This window comes from Tetranychus urticae, chromosome 1 (genome assembly GCF_039701765.1).
Source record: "Tetranychus urticae isolate SD_2017Ah chromosome 1, NJAU_TeUrti_SD_1.0, whole genome shotgun sequence".
In the NCBI taxonomy this organism is placed as follows: Eukaryota; Metazoa; Arthropoda; class Arachnida; order Trombidiformes; family Tetranychidae; genus Tetranychus; species Tetranychus urticae.
Genome location: NC_142958.1, coordinates 21,051,985 through 21,068,211, shown reverse-complemented (window position 1 = coordinate 21,068,211; position 16,227 = coordinate 21,051,985). Strand labels below are relative to the sequence as shown.

Below are 16,227 nucleotides of genomic sequence, written 5' to 3'. Positions count from 1 at the left end.
AAGGATTTGCCTTGAAAATAGACAAACCGTTAACCTCACAGCCTCATTTTGAGAGGGATTTCTGTAGGTGCAGAATGGTTACACTCAAACCTCTCAGTTATTCATGCGATTAAATCGAACACATTTTGTGTACTTGCAAATAGTTTACATTCAACATTTCCCAGTTAATAAAAATGTCATTTAAAAACACGTGAAAAACAAACGAAATTGCGTGGTCAGAATTTTCCTTGGAAAATAGACAGAGCTTTAACCAGAGTCTCATTTTGAGAGGGATTACTGTAAGTACAGAATTGTTACACTTGAAGCCTTTCATTATTCATCTCATTATTTATTATCAGATATTCAATCGAACATTTTTTGTGCACTTGCCCGTCGTTTTCACTCAAAAATTACTCACAGTTTGTCAGTTGCTAGTCAAATGTTTATATAAAGCTCCATTTTGGAAAATATTTTCATTTTAGTTTTATTGTTTTCAGCTTGTTAGTTTGTTTTTAATGTTTTTTTTATAAAAACTGTGTAAGGAGAGTTACATATGCATGTTTGCATAGCCACTGGACATTAGCCTTGTGATATAACTAGATGGTCCACAACCTTGACGAGGCCTTACTGAATGAAAGAGACTCCATTTATCTTCCTTTCTTGTTTCTAACTTCAAAAACATTATAATTCGTTGTTGAAACTCTGGTTGCAAAGCTATTACAGCCACAGTTGCTTCAAAAATATTATTTATAATTGTCAAATTTTCCACAATCACATTTTCATGCAAAAAGTTATGTCTTTATTGGATAATTTTCAGGTTTCTGCGCCTCTAGTTAACGCTTTGATTGGAATTGCCCTCTTCTGGTTGGTAAAGTATTTGTTTAATACAATAAAAAGGATTCGTTCATTACCGCCTGGTCCTTGGGGTCTTCCTATTGTTGGCTATTTGCCTTTTCTTGGTGATCATGTTTACCTTCAGTTTGACCAATTGTCAAAAAAGTATGGACCAGTTTATTGTTTAAAATTGGGTGATTTCGATGTGGTCTTCGTTTGTGATTGGCCTCACATGAAAGAGGCTGTTTCCAATGATGCCTTACTTGCTCGACCGCATGCAGCTTTTTTCCCTGGTGCTGTTGATGACCGTTCATTTGGTGAAATGTCAGGTAACCCATGGCGGGAACATAGACGTTTATCACTACATATTTTACGTGATGTCGGTCTTGGTACGAGCACGCTTGAAACATTAGTTAAAGAAGAGATTGACCAGTTTCTTACAACCTTGGACAATGATGGTAAACCTGTTGATTTTAAGAAAAAGATTGGCCACTCTATAGTGAATAACGTCTCAATTTTATTGTTTGGCCATAAATATGATCATGATGATCCTGCTGCTATCGCAATTTCAGCAGCAAATGAAGAAATCGGAAGTAGTCTTAACTTCGCTGGTGTAATGGCTTTTCTACCATGGTTGACGACCATTGTGTTTAAATTTAAATTGTTCAATTTAGCCAAGGTGTTAAAGTGCTTTCAAATCGTCGATTCACATATTCAAGATGAAATTGATAAACATCAGGAAAAAAATTCTCAAGAAGTTGTAGACTACATTGATGGTTATCTTGCTGAGATGAAAAGGAGAGAGAAGCAAACCAAAGTCGACGATAATTTCTCAATCGATATATTGAGACGCAATGCTGCTTCATTTTATGGAGCTGGAACTGAGACTGTAGCAAGTACAATGGAATGGGTAATGATATATTTAGTCAAATATCCAGAGTATCAAGATAAAATACGTTCAGAGATAGCTGATGTTATTGGATTTGAAAGAAGACCAGATTTCGTTGATAGAAATAGGATGCCGTTTACAATGGCTTTCATTCATGAAGCACACCGAATTGGTTCCGTTGTTGCAAATAATCTACTCAGGAGAGCTTCAAGTGATACAAAAATCGGTAATTACAATATACCCAAAGATTCTTTGGTTATCTTCAATTTCTGGTCAATTAATCGGGATCCTAAACTGTGGCCCAATCCAAATAAATTTGATCCAACTCGTTTCCTTACTGAAGATGGCACTAAAGTTGTTAAACCACCTTATCTTATACCTTTCGGTGCTGGTAAAAGGAACTGTCCAGGTGAAAGTTTAGCTAATGTTGAATTGTTTTTGTATATAGTTTGTATAATACAAAAATATCGTGTCAAAGTTAAACCAGGAACAGAAATATCAACTGAAGCATCTTTTGGTTTATCAAGACGTCCATCTGAGCTACCAACTTTAATTTTTGAGAAAATTTCCAATTCTGACTGAAGTTAAATATATGTCATGTTAAAATTTTTGTATCTAAATGAAATCAATGTTATGTAATGACACATGTAATGTATAACACAAGGCTCTGGGTGATAAAGTCGATGATAATTTCACCATTTATATATCGAATACACAATTCTGATTTACTTTAGACAATTTCATTTTTCATTTGATCAGCGAAATGATTAAACATGCTTTGCTTTTTGAAATACATTTTATTTTATCACAATATTGCCTTTAATGTTTCGGAATATACATAGTAAAGTCATTCATTGAAATAATTTCAAATCATGTTTAATATTCAATCGCACAAATATAATTATTTTGGTTATTGTTTGAACAAATCAAAGGTACTAATAGGAACGATTATGTTGCTGTTATTTTGTATTCTTTCAGAGCTTTGATTGGGACAGCTTCTGTTTTTTTTGTTCTTTTTTCGCCCTTAGATGTTTGACAAGAGTATCGAGAAATACAAAAGCGTCCAGGCCAGTGCGTCCCTGCAACCACTCAAAAATACTTTAGTTGAATCGCTCACGGCTTTTACCATCAGCTTTACCCTTTTAAAAATGGAAGGTTGTGGAGTTACTTGCTCTTTTATCACTGGATAAACTGATGGTGGACGAGATGGAAGAGTCTCTGGTTTCTTCTTGGACAGGTATACAGTGTTATCCCTAAGTATTGGGTGAGTCTCTGATTTCCTCTCAGACAGGTAGACAATGTTATCACTATGCAACGAAGATTCATAAATTTCATCGGAAGAAAGCGAATCGGCTTTAAAAGGGAGAGCTTGGACATAATTGAAGGTGAATGATATACACAATAAATATATGAACTTCATTTTCACAAATTTAAGGATTGAAAGGAAGATAATAGATTCTAGAAGAATTGAAAAGACTAGAGTTGAAATGCTAGAAAATTCACAATGTTTGAGTTTCAAGATGAAAGTTGAGAATGGTTTTCATTGAAATATTCATTCCTTTATATACCATATTTTGTCTGACTTAAACGGCTTAAAACAAAAGCTTTGGGTGAACCAGGATTGTTAATTAATCTGAAACAATATCGTTTGACAATGTTTAAGGTGTCCGCGGAATCTTGTTTTAAACGCTTTATCTTTGGACATGACCATAAGGGTGAGGTTAGATGCAAAGAATGTTCATGAAAATCTAGTTAAACAAGTTTGCCGAACTCTGTAGTCCATAGTAAAGCTGATTTTTTAAGTCTGAGATTGTTTAGTGAACGATTGAACAAGTTTTAAGGATTTAGGTTTGGTGAAAATATATTCAAATGGTTCAATTTGCTGATTTGATTGGATATTTATTGTGATTAATCAGTAGGATTCATTTTAGAATAAAATAATAGGTTCAAGCTTAGTTGAGTTGATTAGTATTTAGTACGAGATGTACACTTTGAAAATTGATCTTTGGTTTCAATAGACATCGATCGTTTTTAAAATAAAAAACCCGTAATTATATCAGTGATCAACAATTGAATGAAGAAATTATAAATTATAATTTGATTGTTTTCCAAATTCTGTCTAATTTTTACAGTGCTTGAAAATTGGGATTGTTCAGATCAGAAACTTTTCTCTCGGTTTTGTTAAACTTATCTATTTCATCCTCAATCCAGTTTTAAACTGCTTCGGATCAAAGTTTCACTGGGTTAGTAAATGTACTAATGGTCATGTATTTGTCAATTTTGTTGATTTTAACAAAGTTGAACAAAGGGATAAGCGTTAAGATGGTTAATTTGAAAAAAGGTTTATTTTGTGTGCAAAAGTGTGAAATAGAGATTAATTACAAACATTACAGAAAATGTAAAATATAACTTAAATTTGGTAAACCACAATTTTCAATTCGCTTTCAGTTGGTCACTATGATTCCCATAGTTGAGATGAGATGGAAAACTCAGTTTATTTTGACATTATGATTAGCTTCAAAAAAATCTTAAAGCGGCTTCCAACCTCAATTGAATGGTCATCGAAAGCAGTCATTTCAGCCGAATTTAGATAGATGAGGTCAGCACATTTTAAGAAGTTTTTATTCGAGCTCAATCAATACGCAACTTAAGTTAATCTAAAAACTAGAAACACTAATATTGAAACGCGAATGAATAAACAAAAGTTGTATACAATTTATAAATATTTTTATTTTAGTTTTTTTGATTTGAATACATTTAGGAAAAGGCAATGAATAGTTTGATTACAATTGTACAAATAATTTTGTTATAAATTTGAGCTTTAGGACCAGATCTGAATAATTATCCAAATAATGCTTCTTCTATTTTTCTGCATTTCATGGACTTCTTTGGTTTCTTCACCTTCTTGTTGACAGTTTTCTTGTGTACTTTGACTCTTTCGTATACAACGAAGGGTTCGGGTGTTGTGGTTTTGGGTTTTTCGACTTTTTCCAGCTTCTTTTGCTTAATTGAAGCCACTTTATCTTTCATGTCCTTTCCGAACTTCTTCTTAGTCTGAACAACCTTCTTCTTGAATTGGTCGGCCTTCTTCTTGACCTTGTCAACTTTATTTTTCAAGTCCTTTTTAGCTTGGCCAAGTTTATCTTTTAACGAGGGAATGGTGGAAACTTCAACATCGTATGTTGGATAATCATTTGGTGGACGAGGTGGAAGTATGGGTTGCTTATCTGGAGTTGACGATTCGTAATATTCACGGGGATGTAAGCTATTTTCAGCATCATCAAAATTGTCTTCTTCTTCAGCCTTAACATAGTTGAAGATGATGAATGATAAACACAATAAATAGATGAACTTCATTTTCACAAAGTAAAATTTAAAGGTAGAAATAGATTCACGAAAATTGAAGAGACTAGAGTCTAAAGACTAGTGAATACACAAACAATATTGACTTGTCAAGATGAAAGTTGAGAATGATTTTCATTGACAATTTTGGCCCTTTATATACCATATTTTGTCCGACTTAAACGGGTTAAAACAAGGCTTTGGGTTAACCAGGATTAATAATTGGCCTAAAACAATATTGATTGACAATGCTTAAGGTGTTCTCGAAAAATCTTGTCTTAATCGTTTTATCTTGCACCTTGCTCATAGGACATGAATTGGATTTACCCTGTGCTCAATTAGCCCTAAAATACAAAGAATTTCAAATTCAAGAAACTTTAACTGATTTACAGACTTTCAGGCATTAATTCAACCACTTATAATTCAATTTTTAATGAATCTTCATCATTGTAAAATTAAACATTTGCAACATTTTTGGAGTCACTCTTGTGTTCATACTCTAGCATTGTTGCCTTCGTGAAACAAAATTTTTTGGTTATTTTAAATTGCCGTGTTTTGATTTACTAAAATTTAAATACTCGGTACATCTACTGGTTTTATAAATAGTTTGATTTTTCAATTGTTTTTGGGTATAAAATTGAATTGAGGCAATTAGCACTATCCCATGCATTCCTGTATATCAGATGAAATGGTTTACTCTCTCAAAAGACCAGCTTATGAACGTCAAATCAAAACCAGACGGCAAAATCTCACAATATAAAGACATTTTTTTCAGCCTTTTGAATGAATTTGTAATTTCAATGATAAACATTTTAGCTTTCCAGTGCTATTTGTAATTATATTGGACTAATAATAAACCAAAATATATTAAATAAATTAAATAAATTGCTATTCGTTTTGGCGGCCTCTGGTGTTGAATGCATGAAATATGTTTTGTTTTTAAATTTTGCTGTGAAAACACGTGTTTATTTTGAGGCTTCTCTTTCACTTCATACATGTGTGTAACATTTTCAATTAATTGTTTTGTTTGTTCGTTTATCTTTTAATTTCTCCAAAAATGCCAAAATTTAAGAGTAAAACACCAAAAGAACGCCATGATGGTCTACAAAAACAGAGTATAACCTTCAATAAGGACCTAGGACAGCATATCCTTAAAAATCCTCTGGTCATAGATAATATGGTTGAGAAGGTAAGTAAATCTATTTTTCAAGATGCTATTTGTTTCTATTTTGAACATTTATTAATTTTACCTTATCTTCTAGGCTGCCTTGAGGCCTACTGATGTTGTGCTGGAAATAGGTCCTGGTACTGGTAACATGACAGTCAAAATATTACCACATGTTAAAAAGCTGGTAGTTTGTGAAATAGATATTAGATTGGTTGGTGAATTAGAGAAACGTGTCCAAGGAACACCTTATCGATCCAAATTGAATATCTTGATTGGTGACGCATTAAAGACAAAATTTCCTTTTTTTGACGTTTGTCTTGCCAACATACCTTACCAAATATCATCTCCATTGGTATTTAAACTTCTTCATCATCGCCCCTTTTTCAGATGTGCTATTCTTATGTTTCAAAAGGAATTCGCACAAAGGTTGGTTGCTAAACCAGGAGACAAACTTTATGGACGTTTAGCAGCTAATGTTCAACTTTTAGCTCGAGTTGACATTGTTATGAAAGTTGGTAAAAATAACTTCAAGCCTCCACCAAAAGTTGAATCCAGTGTTGTCAGAATTGAACCAATCAGTCCGCAGCCAGATATAAACTTGAAAGAATGGGATGGAATGCTGAGACTCGTTTTCCTGCGAAAAAACAAAACTATTGGTGCAATATTTCGTCTAAAAGCTGTGATTGATTTAATGGAAAAAAATTATCGAGTTTATTGTAGTTTAAAAAATATCAAACTTGACGACAATTTCAGTTGCAAAGAAATGGTGGAAAAAGTTTTGGAAGAAAGTGGATTCCAAGAATCTCGTGCTAGGTCCATGGAAATAGATCAACTCCTAGTTCTTTTGTGCGCTTTCAATTCTAAAGGCTTCCATTTCGTTGCTTAATTCACCTCCTTTGATTAAAATAAATCAAAATTTGTACATACAATTTAATTTATGCTACTATAATTATAAACGTTTATTGGTAAAAAAATTTACTAGGTAATTACATTTGCTGTACAGGTTCAATTTTAATGAGACTGAGAACTTGATGTAAAACGGATCGAATCTTATTGATCATTACTATCCTTGCATTGGCCAAAGGTAAACTTTTCTCATTGATTTCAGTTATTACTCTCGTGAAATTATAATAAATACTGATACAATTAACAAACGTATTGATAAAATAAGGTATCTTATGAATGGCAATGGGATTTGGTTTTAAAACTTCGCTCAAAAGAACTGGATATTTGGCTATAAAATTATAAATAAGATTCCATTCGTGATTACTTTTAAGAAGATTCAAATTAACGTCCGTCAAAGGTAATGGAGTAGCTAATTGGTTGAATTTATTTGTAATACCAACCAGACGTGCATAATTGTATTGAATGAAAAGAGCTTCTTTATATTTGTGTAAGTCCAATTTGTGAAATACTTTAGGCGATATCGAAGTAATGATATAGCGAAGACAAGTCTCGATAAGACAATCGCCTTGCTGATCCATACATTCAGTTTCTGATTGCTTCTTTATAACTGACCTCCAATGATCTTTGATTTCGGTTAAACTCAAATCACTTGTTATGTCTGCAATAGGAATGAAACTTATTTGACTGAGTTTAGAGATGCAGGAGTTTAAAATGCTCCAAGAGGTAATTGCTTTTTCACCAATTTTCCAATCATTGATATGAATCAAGATAATTATCCTGCACGTATCTGATTTTAAATCTTCTGGAACTATTGATTCGTTAAATAGGAGCATAAGATTCATCAATCTTGACCCAGGTTCAATAGAAAATTGTGTTTCATCTAAATCGAATGGAATATTTGCTTTATGTTGAGTGATATCTATTGCAAGAGGTTCTTTCCGGTCAAATAGAGGATCGTTTGTAGGTTGGTCAGTGGTTTCGAGATAATTGGCTCGTCGGATGGATGTTTTACCTCCAGTTGCTTCAATTAAAGATACAAGTGTCTCCTCGATGTACTTGAAACGTAAACGTGTCAATTCCTTGAAGCTATTCTTCTCAGTGTTCAAAAGAATTGTCGATTGATATCCTGAGTCGTTTTGAATTACAAATTCTTCTCGTAATAACAAAGGAATAGCTATATCACGGTTAATATTGAATAAGATTGATTTACCAGAAACTTTAAAATCACACAACGGTAATTCCCATGATTTACTTTGTTCAACAATATGCGATCCAATTGGTTCAAGATCATTATGCCAACAGGAAAATACAGGATTAGATAAATTAAGAGTAACATCATTTTTACCCTTAAATCCATCCGAAACAATCGAGGAGCCAATATAATCAGTTAACTGTGGATTGCCAGGTAAGCCAAGAGTTGACGTAGCCAATAGGAGATTAGAGATAAGATCATTTTTAAGTTTAATAATCGACATTGTCACCAAAATACAATCAAACGTTTAACAACAAGTTAGATAAAACTATGGGATAGTAAATGAACGAGGATAATCAGAAGAGACAAGTAACAATTTAAATAACCAGGAAAGTAACTGATTTTGCTTTGCCATAAGAACCAAAACAACATGTAAACAAAATGGTAACCAAGACCAGAGAATAGTGTAACATTTAGTTCAAATACCATATTGAATCCTTTAATTTGTTACTTTACATTTGGACTTAAATGTTGATTTATGCTATAATAAAGTTTAAATTTTGGCAAATTATTGTCAAAATCATTATCTTATATTCGGAAAAATGGCAAGTGATCAATAAATACTGTCATTACCATGTTAATTGATTGTTGTAGATAATTATTGGAAAATTTTCCCTTTATTGAGTGACTGAAGGGTAAATTTAAAAACAGTTTGCGCAAATTTTGATTGAATTTGATCAAACAAAGGCAAATGAAAATTTTTGTCCCGTCAATACACAAACATTATTGCCTCTATCAAGGTTACCTTGTTTGTATCTCAATATTATGTATTTGAATGGGCTGATTTGAAGCTTCATTCACACTCAGATAATCTCAAAATAACTGAAAAAGATGATGATAATGGTACAATAACAATTGTACAATGACTTAAATTGATCGCAATTTGAAACTGATGAAATAAATGTACATTTTTTGGGTTAAAATTAGGTTTGAAGGTAAACAAAGATTTATTTATTGCCTTTCTGTAATAAACTTCAAGAAGAAACTTCATGTTTTCAAATAATTTCAATCAGAGTGAATTTTTTACTTATCAATATTACTTTGCTCACGTCATTTATAATCAGCAAGCAAGTTTGGTAAATACCCTGTGGGCTCAATCTCCTCTGAACTTTTGCTACATTGACTTTAAATGAATGTGCAATAGTTGCACAATTAATAGCTGCTAATATTTTAGCTTAAAGAGTTTAAGCAAAATAATTTCACTCCAATGATCATCAGTATCTTAAACTTGTTATTTTTTAAACGTCAATGGTTACAATCAGGAAAATCACGTTTGTCCATTAATTTGTACGCTGAACGATTCTCTGGCGATCAAATGAGTGAGATTGAGAAATTAAATATTGTTATAAATTCTGAGGTAAATTGAGAAGCCATCAGCAGTCAATCAGTAAACATTGTCGATAGCTTTCAAAGATTATCCACTAATCTCCTTGAGTTTATCAATTACACAGCAATCAAGTTTTCTAGTTCAGATGTCTCCAAACGCCAATAACAGAGATGAATCTGAACACTGCAGTGTCCATAAACAGGATCAAAGTGATGTGATAAACAGACTTCGAACAGCCATTATTGAAGATTCTCTTCTCAATCAGTACAAATTTGATGATAAATTTTTGCTCAAATTTTTACGAGCTCGTGAATTTGATTTGCAGAAAACATTGATGACTCTGAAAGGTTATGTCACTAAGTTGAGAGATCGCCCTGATTTGTTCACCTGGAATCCTAAAACTGCAAGTCAGGCTTTAAAAACTCAAGTGTTCAGTTATTTTCTTGATGGTAACACCAATGGTCGACAAATATTTTTCCTCCATCCAGGTCGTTGGGATCCTAAAGAGGTTAATCTGGACACAATCATTTCTTTGGTTATCCTTTGTCAAGAGATTACTTTGTTAGACGAGCAATTCCAAAAATCTGGTGTTGTGGTCATAATCGACATGACGGGATTGTCCTTAAATCATCTCTACAAGTGTGGCATTTCCAATGGAAAATTAATCTCCGAGTTGACAGATAAATGCATACCAATCAACATCATCAATGTTCATGTTGTCTTTCAAAACTGGTTAACCGAAATGGGTTACAATTTATTCAAGCCATTCATAGATGAAGAATTGAAACGAAAGATTATCTTTCATGGATACAATATCGGCTCGATCCATCAATATTGCTCAAAAGAGGTATTACCGGTAAAATATGGTGGAACCCATGAAGAAGCCGATTTAGACCAATTGTTCAAGATTTTAACCAATGAAAACCACAAAATGTTATCTATTTGGGAGAAATACAAGACACAATAAGTTATAAATAAAAGGCTTCAATAAATGTACATTTGTTATTAAAAATTAAAGCAATTAGTTAATATTCTGTAATCATCTCTGTTTTAATGATCAAAATTATGGCGGAAAATTTTATGATAAATATACGAATTTACCTAGTTAATCGAGGAAATAGAGATCGAAATATTCATCTCCTTAAGGCATTTGATACTTTCGGCACAAAGATTTGCCAAGACGAGAAGCTATCAAATTGATAACACAAATGACTGTCATTAGATGTATTAGACGTGAAAATAGACGATTGACCATGAGTGAAGAAAGTGCATTTGATTCTGAAAATGAAAGATAGACAAATTTTAATGATAGATCTGAGGCAGAATTTTAGCAAATTATAATTAGATCATTACAGATACATTTTTTTCATTAAAGCGCAAGGTTAAGTAGGTTTGATTATCTATCAATTGCTAATAAAATGCAAGAGAAACTAGAGAATGCATAAAGATCTGTTCAAATTATAATTTGTTTTGAAAGACAAAGATGTTGAACTAACCTGTTTTGAGTGTACCCTTGAGTTAGTTGGTAAACTATAAGTAAACCAGATGAAGTCAAGTTTCTTTGATTAATGTGTAAACATTTTTCAAACAGTTAACATCTTATCTGTGAACAGTAAACTGTTAGATTCAATTCAGCTGTTTTTTTCCCAAAGACAACGAAACATCATTTTTAAAATATGAAAGACAAAATGGTATCTTTGCCTCTCAACGAATCATCCTCGGCATCGTGTCCATCATCACCACCAAAATGTAACCTAAATGAAATGGAAACCAATGGATTAAATAAACTACGACAAATGGTACAAGAATCGGGTAAACTCAAGGATCAAAACATACCTGATGAAATGTTGTTGAAATTTCTGCGATCTCGCGATTGTAATGTGAAAATTGCTGCAGCACTTATCAAGTCCTACATTAACTTCATCATTACCAAGCCCGATTTGTTTACCTGGTCAGATGAGGTTATCCAGTGTATAAGGACACTAGTTTATTATCCGTATCAACATCGAGGTCCAAATGGTGAGGTTATCGTTGGCATGGAGCTTGGCAAATGGGATCCAAGTAAAATTAAATTTGAATCCATCATCCAAACAAGTCTATTCCTCCAGGAATCTTTTTTACAAGATGAAAGCGTTCAAACGGCAGGATTCACTTTTTTGGTCGACATGAGGAATGTTTCCCTTCGTCATATTTACCAAATGGGAGTAAATAATGCCATGTTGTTGGCCACTTTAACGGACCATTGTATGCCTATTATAACAAAAAATATCCACGTTTGCTATGAAAATCGTCTGACCAATTTTGCTTATTCAATGTTTAGACCATTCTTGTCTGAGGAACTCAAACGCCGTGTTATTTTTCATGGCAGTGATATGACCAATTTGTTTAAATTTTTACCCAGTCAGTATCTATCATCCAATTGGAAAGGCACCAATGAAGAACCTCAATTGGATGATATGATTGACCAGATTAAAGCTAAATCTCATCAGATAGTGAAAACCTGGGAAACATACAGAAAATAATATTTTTACATTCAACTTGACTGTCTGCTAAAAGACTTAATACGATATAAGCTTTTTTACACAATCATTGTGATTTTTACAGCAATTATTTGTAATTTATTTTGTAACTGCTCTGAAAAGCTTAATAAATATCGCTTTCAAATCTCAGCTTGAAATCTCAAAAACAGTGATTCAATGTACAGTAACCAGTTTTTTCGTACCATCAATGTTTTTGAACAATTATTGAAACCCAATCTAATTAGAATATTCAAATTGAATAGCGTTACAAAGAAATATGTTGAGCACTATTCACTGAGTATCTAATTTTGTTCATTAGCGTTGTATTACCTTGTTTTGTTTGGATATAAATAAAAATAATTTTCTAACCTCGAATCTGGTAAACAATTGGATTCAGCTTAGATTCATGCTGTTAGCCAAAACCTGAATCAAATATCATTACTCAAACAGTAAACAAAGACGATTGATTCTTTCCATTTGATTATCTTCCTACTTTATTTAGACGAATGATGAAGATAAATTATCAGCACTTTGAAGGGTTGTTTGCCTTTAGGTGAGAAAATGGCACTCAGATTGAATTTTCAGCACTGGTCTTTGTTTATCTGGGAATTATAAGGAAATAACATTAAATTATCATTTTTTAAAAATATAATAACATTTAATTATGAAAAACTTACGAATCCGTTCTGAAGACTGTATTGCCATCTGTTGGTTGTTTATCATTTTTCTCAATTCTTTGTCTTTGCTCGATGGCGGCCAATGAGAACTGTGCCATCTTCTGAGTTGTCTAGTTACTAACTTGTGTTACCTGACTGTTTGATGAATGAAAAGTAAAATTTTTAGGGAATCTTTAAGAGTAATCATGTTGAAAATTGTAAACAAAGTATGATCATTTTGATTTGAATTTAATGAATTTTCAAATGACTTGATTTTTTTCACCATTGAATGACAAGCTTACAACCGTTTAAAATTAAATCAAATTGAATTGTTCATCAAATCGGAAGAAAATCATCTGAACCATCTTTCAAATGAGTTTAACCAAAAGGGAGCGATGTAAGTGAAGCTTTTTTTCTTATTGTCATCAAATTCATTTCAAATTTGATTTTACAAAGAATTAGCTCTTGAATATCTGATTGACAATCAATCATCTCATTTGATGGTATCTTCATTCTTAATTTATTCAATTTTGCTCATCGCCGATCGTGACTTACACTTTTTTGTTTACTAGTTTTATTATGTGAATCTCGGTTATTGTGCATCAAACATTACTTTGCTTTTTCTTATTTTTTTACTACAACTTTTTAATGTTTTTTCTTTTTTAGATCCTGGGATATTTACATGTCCAGAATGTAGTGCATTGTTCACCTGTTTATCTTATTTCCAACAACATGTCAGAGTCCATGCACAAGCTAATGGAATTATATTACATACATGTTCACATTGTCGTTTTTCGACTGAAACAGAAATTACTTTTAAATGGCATGTTAATAGCCATTCAGGGGAGACTCCCCACTCTTGTAATGTTTGTAGTAAATCACCGACCGAAGACAGTGAATCTAGTTACAATGGATCTTCCAACAATCTCGTCAAAATCGAGGTCGAAAGCGATGAAGAAGAACAAAATTCATGTGCTATGGTGGGCAAAAGATCAGTTGCAACAGCGACAACCGACGATCTTTTATTAATAGGATCTAATGTACAACCAACGATCAGAAAGGATACAAATCATTATGCAAGTAACCAAACTTCCCATCATCTTAGCGGTAATTATATGCAAGATTCGAAAAGATCGACGAAGATAAACCAAAGATATCAAACATCTGACAATGACGAAGAAGACGAAGATGAAGAAGAAGAAGAAGAGGAGGAGGAGGAGGAAGACGAAGAAGAGGACGAAGAAGAGGAAGAAGAAGAAGAAGAAGAGGAAGAAGAAGAAGAGGAGGAAGAAGAGGAAGAAGAAGATCAAGATATGCAACTACAACATCATCAGCAACAACAGCAGCAGCAGACGCAGCAACAACAACAAATTGTTCAACAAGATGAAGATGGTTCATTAGATAATAGTTCACAAAATGGTACCACATTAATGCCAATGGTTTCTGCAATACCTACCGTTGGTGAGAACGATGTTAGTGATGAAGAAGACGACGAAGAAGAAGAAGTTGAATCGGAAGAAGACGGAGGGGAAGCAGATGGTGATCAAGAGTATTTAAACGTAGCCGCTGATCAAATGGTAGCAACAGATTATTATCAAGAAATAATTACTCAGGGACCGCCTTACACGAAGTCAACCAATGATCCAATGGATACTACTGTAGCACTCATAGGGGCACAGACAACAACAACCACTACAACTGACCTAGTACCTGGCTCTTCGAGTCGTGGTCGAGGGAAAGGTAATCGTAAATCAAGATCAATAGTTTCAATGGATTCAGCTGATGGTACATCTCTCGGTGAAATGAGAAGAAAATTTCACTGTTCTCACTGTGGTAAATCATTTAAGACCAAATCTCATCTACAGAGACACATCTTAACCCACACTGGAGAAAAACCTTATCATTGTAATCGATGTGGATCTAAATTTAATCAAAGCTCAAGTCTCCGCAATCATATAATAGCCATTCACACGAAAGAATATCCTCATTATTGTACCCAATGTGGTAAAGGCTTCCTGATGCCAGCTCTTTTACAAAAACACCTGACGACTTCTCATCGGAATAAATGATAATAAGCCGGTGATTATAAATATAATATAAATATAAATACAAAATATACATATACATATACATAATATACATACTAATGTATATCTTTCCCTCACCCTTTCCTATCCACCCTCTTCTTAAATTAACTTTCCCTCCACCTCTCGATACAATTGCGATCTTCGTTTTAAAAGCTTTTTGACTCCTTTCAATATCGTTCGCTTGCTTGCTCTTTGCTTAATTTTCCAACAGTCCATTATCCTTTTTTTTGAAAATTTTCATCTTAACCATATTAATCAGACAGAAACTACCCAACATCGCAATTTAATCCTCACTAATTGCAATTTATCTTTGTTTTGAAAGCTAAAAGCGCACATATTGAACTAGTAAAAACAAAACTGCATGTATTTGTGTTTTAGTTTTAAGTAAATGAATGTAAGCAAGTGATCGCTTAAGTAAGGTATGCAAAGACGATTCTTTCATTGAAAATTGGATGTAAAAATTGCTCCTAACCATCGAAGTGAGATGTGTATTGGGATGAGAATAAACGAAATCTTTCCTACGTAACATTAATCTAACCTATTTGAAAGGGGAAAAAGAGTAAAAACAAAAGACCAACGAGTGAAGAGTCAACTTATGAATTTCCATTGCCATTAACTTTTGTTCCTTTTCAAAAAATTTGCAAGATTGATCGAGATGATTATCTGATGTTCATCATCCCGTCCCATCCATTTTCCTCTTTAGTCTCATCTTTTCTCTTCCATCACCATTTTCATTCTCATCGCCATTCTCATCATCGCCATCTCTGTCATGATCATCATCACCTTCATTATTACTTCTTGTCTTGTATATCATCTCTTTTTTGTCGACCTGACACTGTTTAGGTCATAATCCTACATATATATAATTATCTATATATATGATTCTCCCTTGGATGCCTCTAAACACTCAATTTTTTCCCTTTTTTGCAAATGATTAATATGAAAATATAATTTTATTTACAGATATGTTTAACCTATTGATTTCAATTTATCGGTAATATTATTTTGTATACTTGTTACGGGTAATTTAGCTCAATAATGAACGATTGATGTTGGTTTTTCATTGATTGTCAAATTTACATTTGGTTTTATATTCATGGCCTGCAAATATCGGAAAACAAGGCTTTGAGAATTTAAATTGAAGATTCAAGAGAAAAGCATTTTTTTCAGAAAACCAAGACTTGCCGGTGCTAATCTAGTGAATAACATTCCATCTATTGAAACTAAATTAATTGTTAATTTGACAAAAACAGCTTCTATTCTTGAAA

General features: G+C 32.9%; 6 protein-coding genes across 6 annotated transcripts; 5 read left to right on the top strand and 1 right to left on the bottom strand.

Annotated features, from left to right (window-relative positions):
- Positions 1–276: 276 nt before the first annotated feature.
- Positions 277–2,493, top strand: LOC149094756 (cytochrome P450 2J4-like). Its single transcript, XM_089266166.1, has one exon. The coding sequence runs from the start codon at positions 761–763 to the stop codon at positions 2,282–2,284; it is 1,524 nt and encodes a 507-aa protein (XP_089122292.1). The 5' UTR covers positions 277–760; the 3' UTR covers positions 2,285–2,493.
- A 3,534-nt stretch (positions 2,494–6,027) lies between these two features.
- LOC107359244 (putative dimethyladenosine transferase) lies at positions 6,028–7,141 on the top strand. Its single transcript, XM_015925721.3, has 2 exons — positions 6,028–6,233; positions 6,307–7,141. Exons 1-2 carry the CDS (start codon positions 6,102–6,104, stop codon positions 7,096–7,098), a joined length of 924 nt encoding a protein of 307 aa, XP_015781207.1. The 5' UTR covers positions 6,028–6,101; the 3' UTR covers positions 7,099–7,141.
- On the bottom strand, positions 7,142–8,593 carry LOC107359243 (uncharacterized). Its single transcript, XM_015925720.3, has one exon. It carries the CDS (start codon positions 8,591–8,593, stop codon positions 7,199–7,201), a length of 1,395 nt encoding a protein of 464 aa, XP_015781206.2. The 3' UTR covers positions 7,142–7,198.
- A 731-nt stretch (positions 8,594–9,324) lies between these two features.
- On the top strand, positions 9,325–10,736 carry LOC107359242 (alpha-tocopherol transfer protein-like). Its single transcript, XM_015925719.3, has one exon. It carries the CDS (start codon positions 9,843–9,845, stop codon positions 10,662–10,664), a length of 822 nt encoding a protein of 273 aa, XP_015781205.2. The 5' UTR covers positions 9,325–9,842; the 3' UTR covers positions 10,665–10,736.
- A 419-nt stretch (positions 10,737–11,155) lies between these two features.
- On the top strand, positions 11,156–12,366 carry LOC107359241 (retinaldehyde-binding protein 1). Its single transcript, XM_015925718.3, has one exon. It carries the CDS (start codon positions 11,374–11,376, stop codon positions 12,217–12,219), a length of 846 nt encoding a protein of 281 aa, XP_015781204.1. The 5' UTR covers positions 11,156–11,373; the 3' UTR covers positions 12,220–12,366.
- Positions 12,367–13,059: 693 nt separating this feature from the next.
- LOC107359254 (uncharacterized) lies at positions 13,060–15,932 on the top strand. The gene is made up of 2 exons (XM_015925735.3): positions 13,060–13,269; positions 13,539–15,932. Exons 1-2 carry the CDS (start codon positions 13,245–13,247, stop codon positions 14,939–14,941), a joined length of 1,428 nt encoding a protein of 475 aa, XP_015781221.1. The 5' UTR covers positions 13,060–13,244; the 3' UTR covers positions 14,942–15,932.
- The last annotated feature ends 295 nt before the right edge of the window (positions 15,933–16,227 follow it).

What these genes read in the sequence shown, in the direction of transcription:
- LOC107359242 (XM_015925719.3), top strand. Translation starts at nt 9,843, where the DNA reads ATGTCTCCAAACGCCAATAACAGAGATGAATCTGAACACTGCAGTGTC.
- LOC107359254 (XM_015925735.3), top strand. Translation starts at nt 13,245, where the DNA reads ATGAGTTTAACCAAAAGGGAGCGAT. An exon ending in TTTAACCAAAAGGGAGCGAT is followed by an intron (nt 13,270 to 13,538) that starts GTAAGTGAAGCT and finishes TTTCTTTTTTAG; the next exon opens with ATCCTGGGATATTTACATGT.
- LOC107359243 (XM_015925720.3), bottom strand. Translation starts at nt 8,593, where the DNA reads ATGTCGATTATTAAACTTAAAAATGATCTTATCTCTAATCTCCTATTG.
- LOC107359244 (XM_015925721.3), top strand. Translation starts at nt 6,102, where the DNA reads ATGCCAAAATTTAAGAGTAAAACACCAAAAGAACGCCATGATGGTCTA. An exon ending in TAGATAATATGGTTGAGAAG is followed by an intron (nt 6,234 to 6,306) that starts GTAAGTAAATCT and finishes CTTATCTTCTAG; the next exon opens with GCTGCCTTGAGGCCTACTGA.
- LOC107359241 (XM_015925718.3), top strand. Translation starts at nt 11,374, where the DNA reads ATGAAAGACAAAATGGTATCTTTGCCTCTCAACGAATCATCCTCGGCA.
- LOC149094756 (XM_089266166.1), top strand. Translation starts at nt 761, where the DNA reads ATGCAAAAAGTTATGTCTTTATTGGATAATTTTCAGGTTTCTGCGCCT.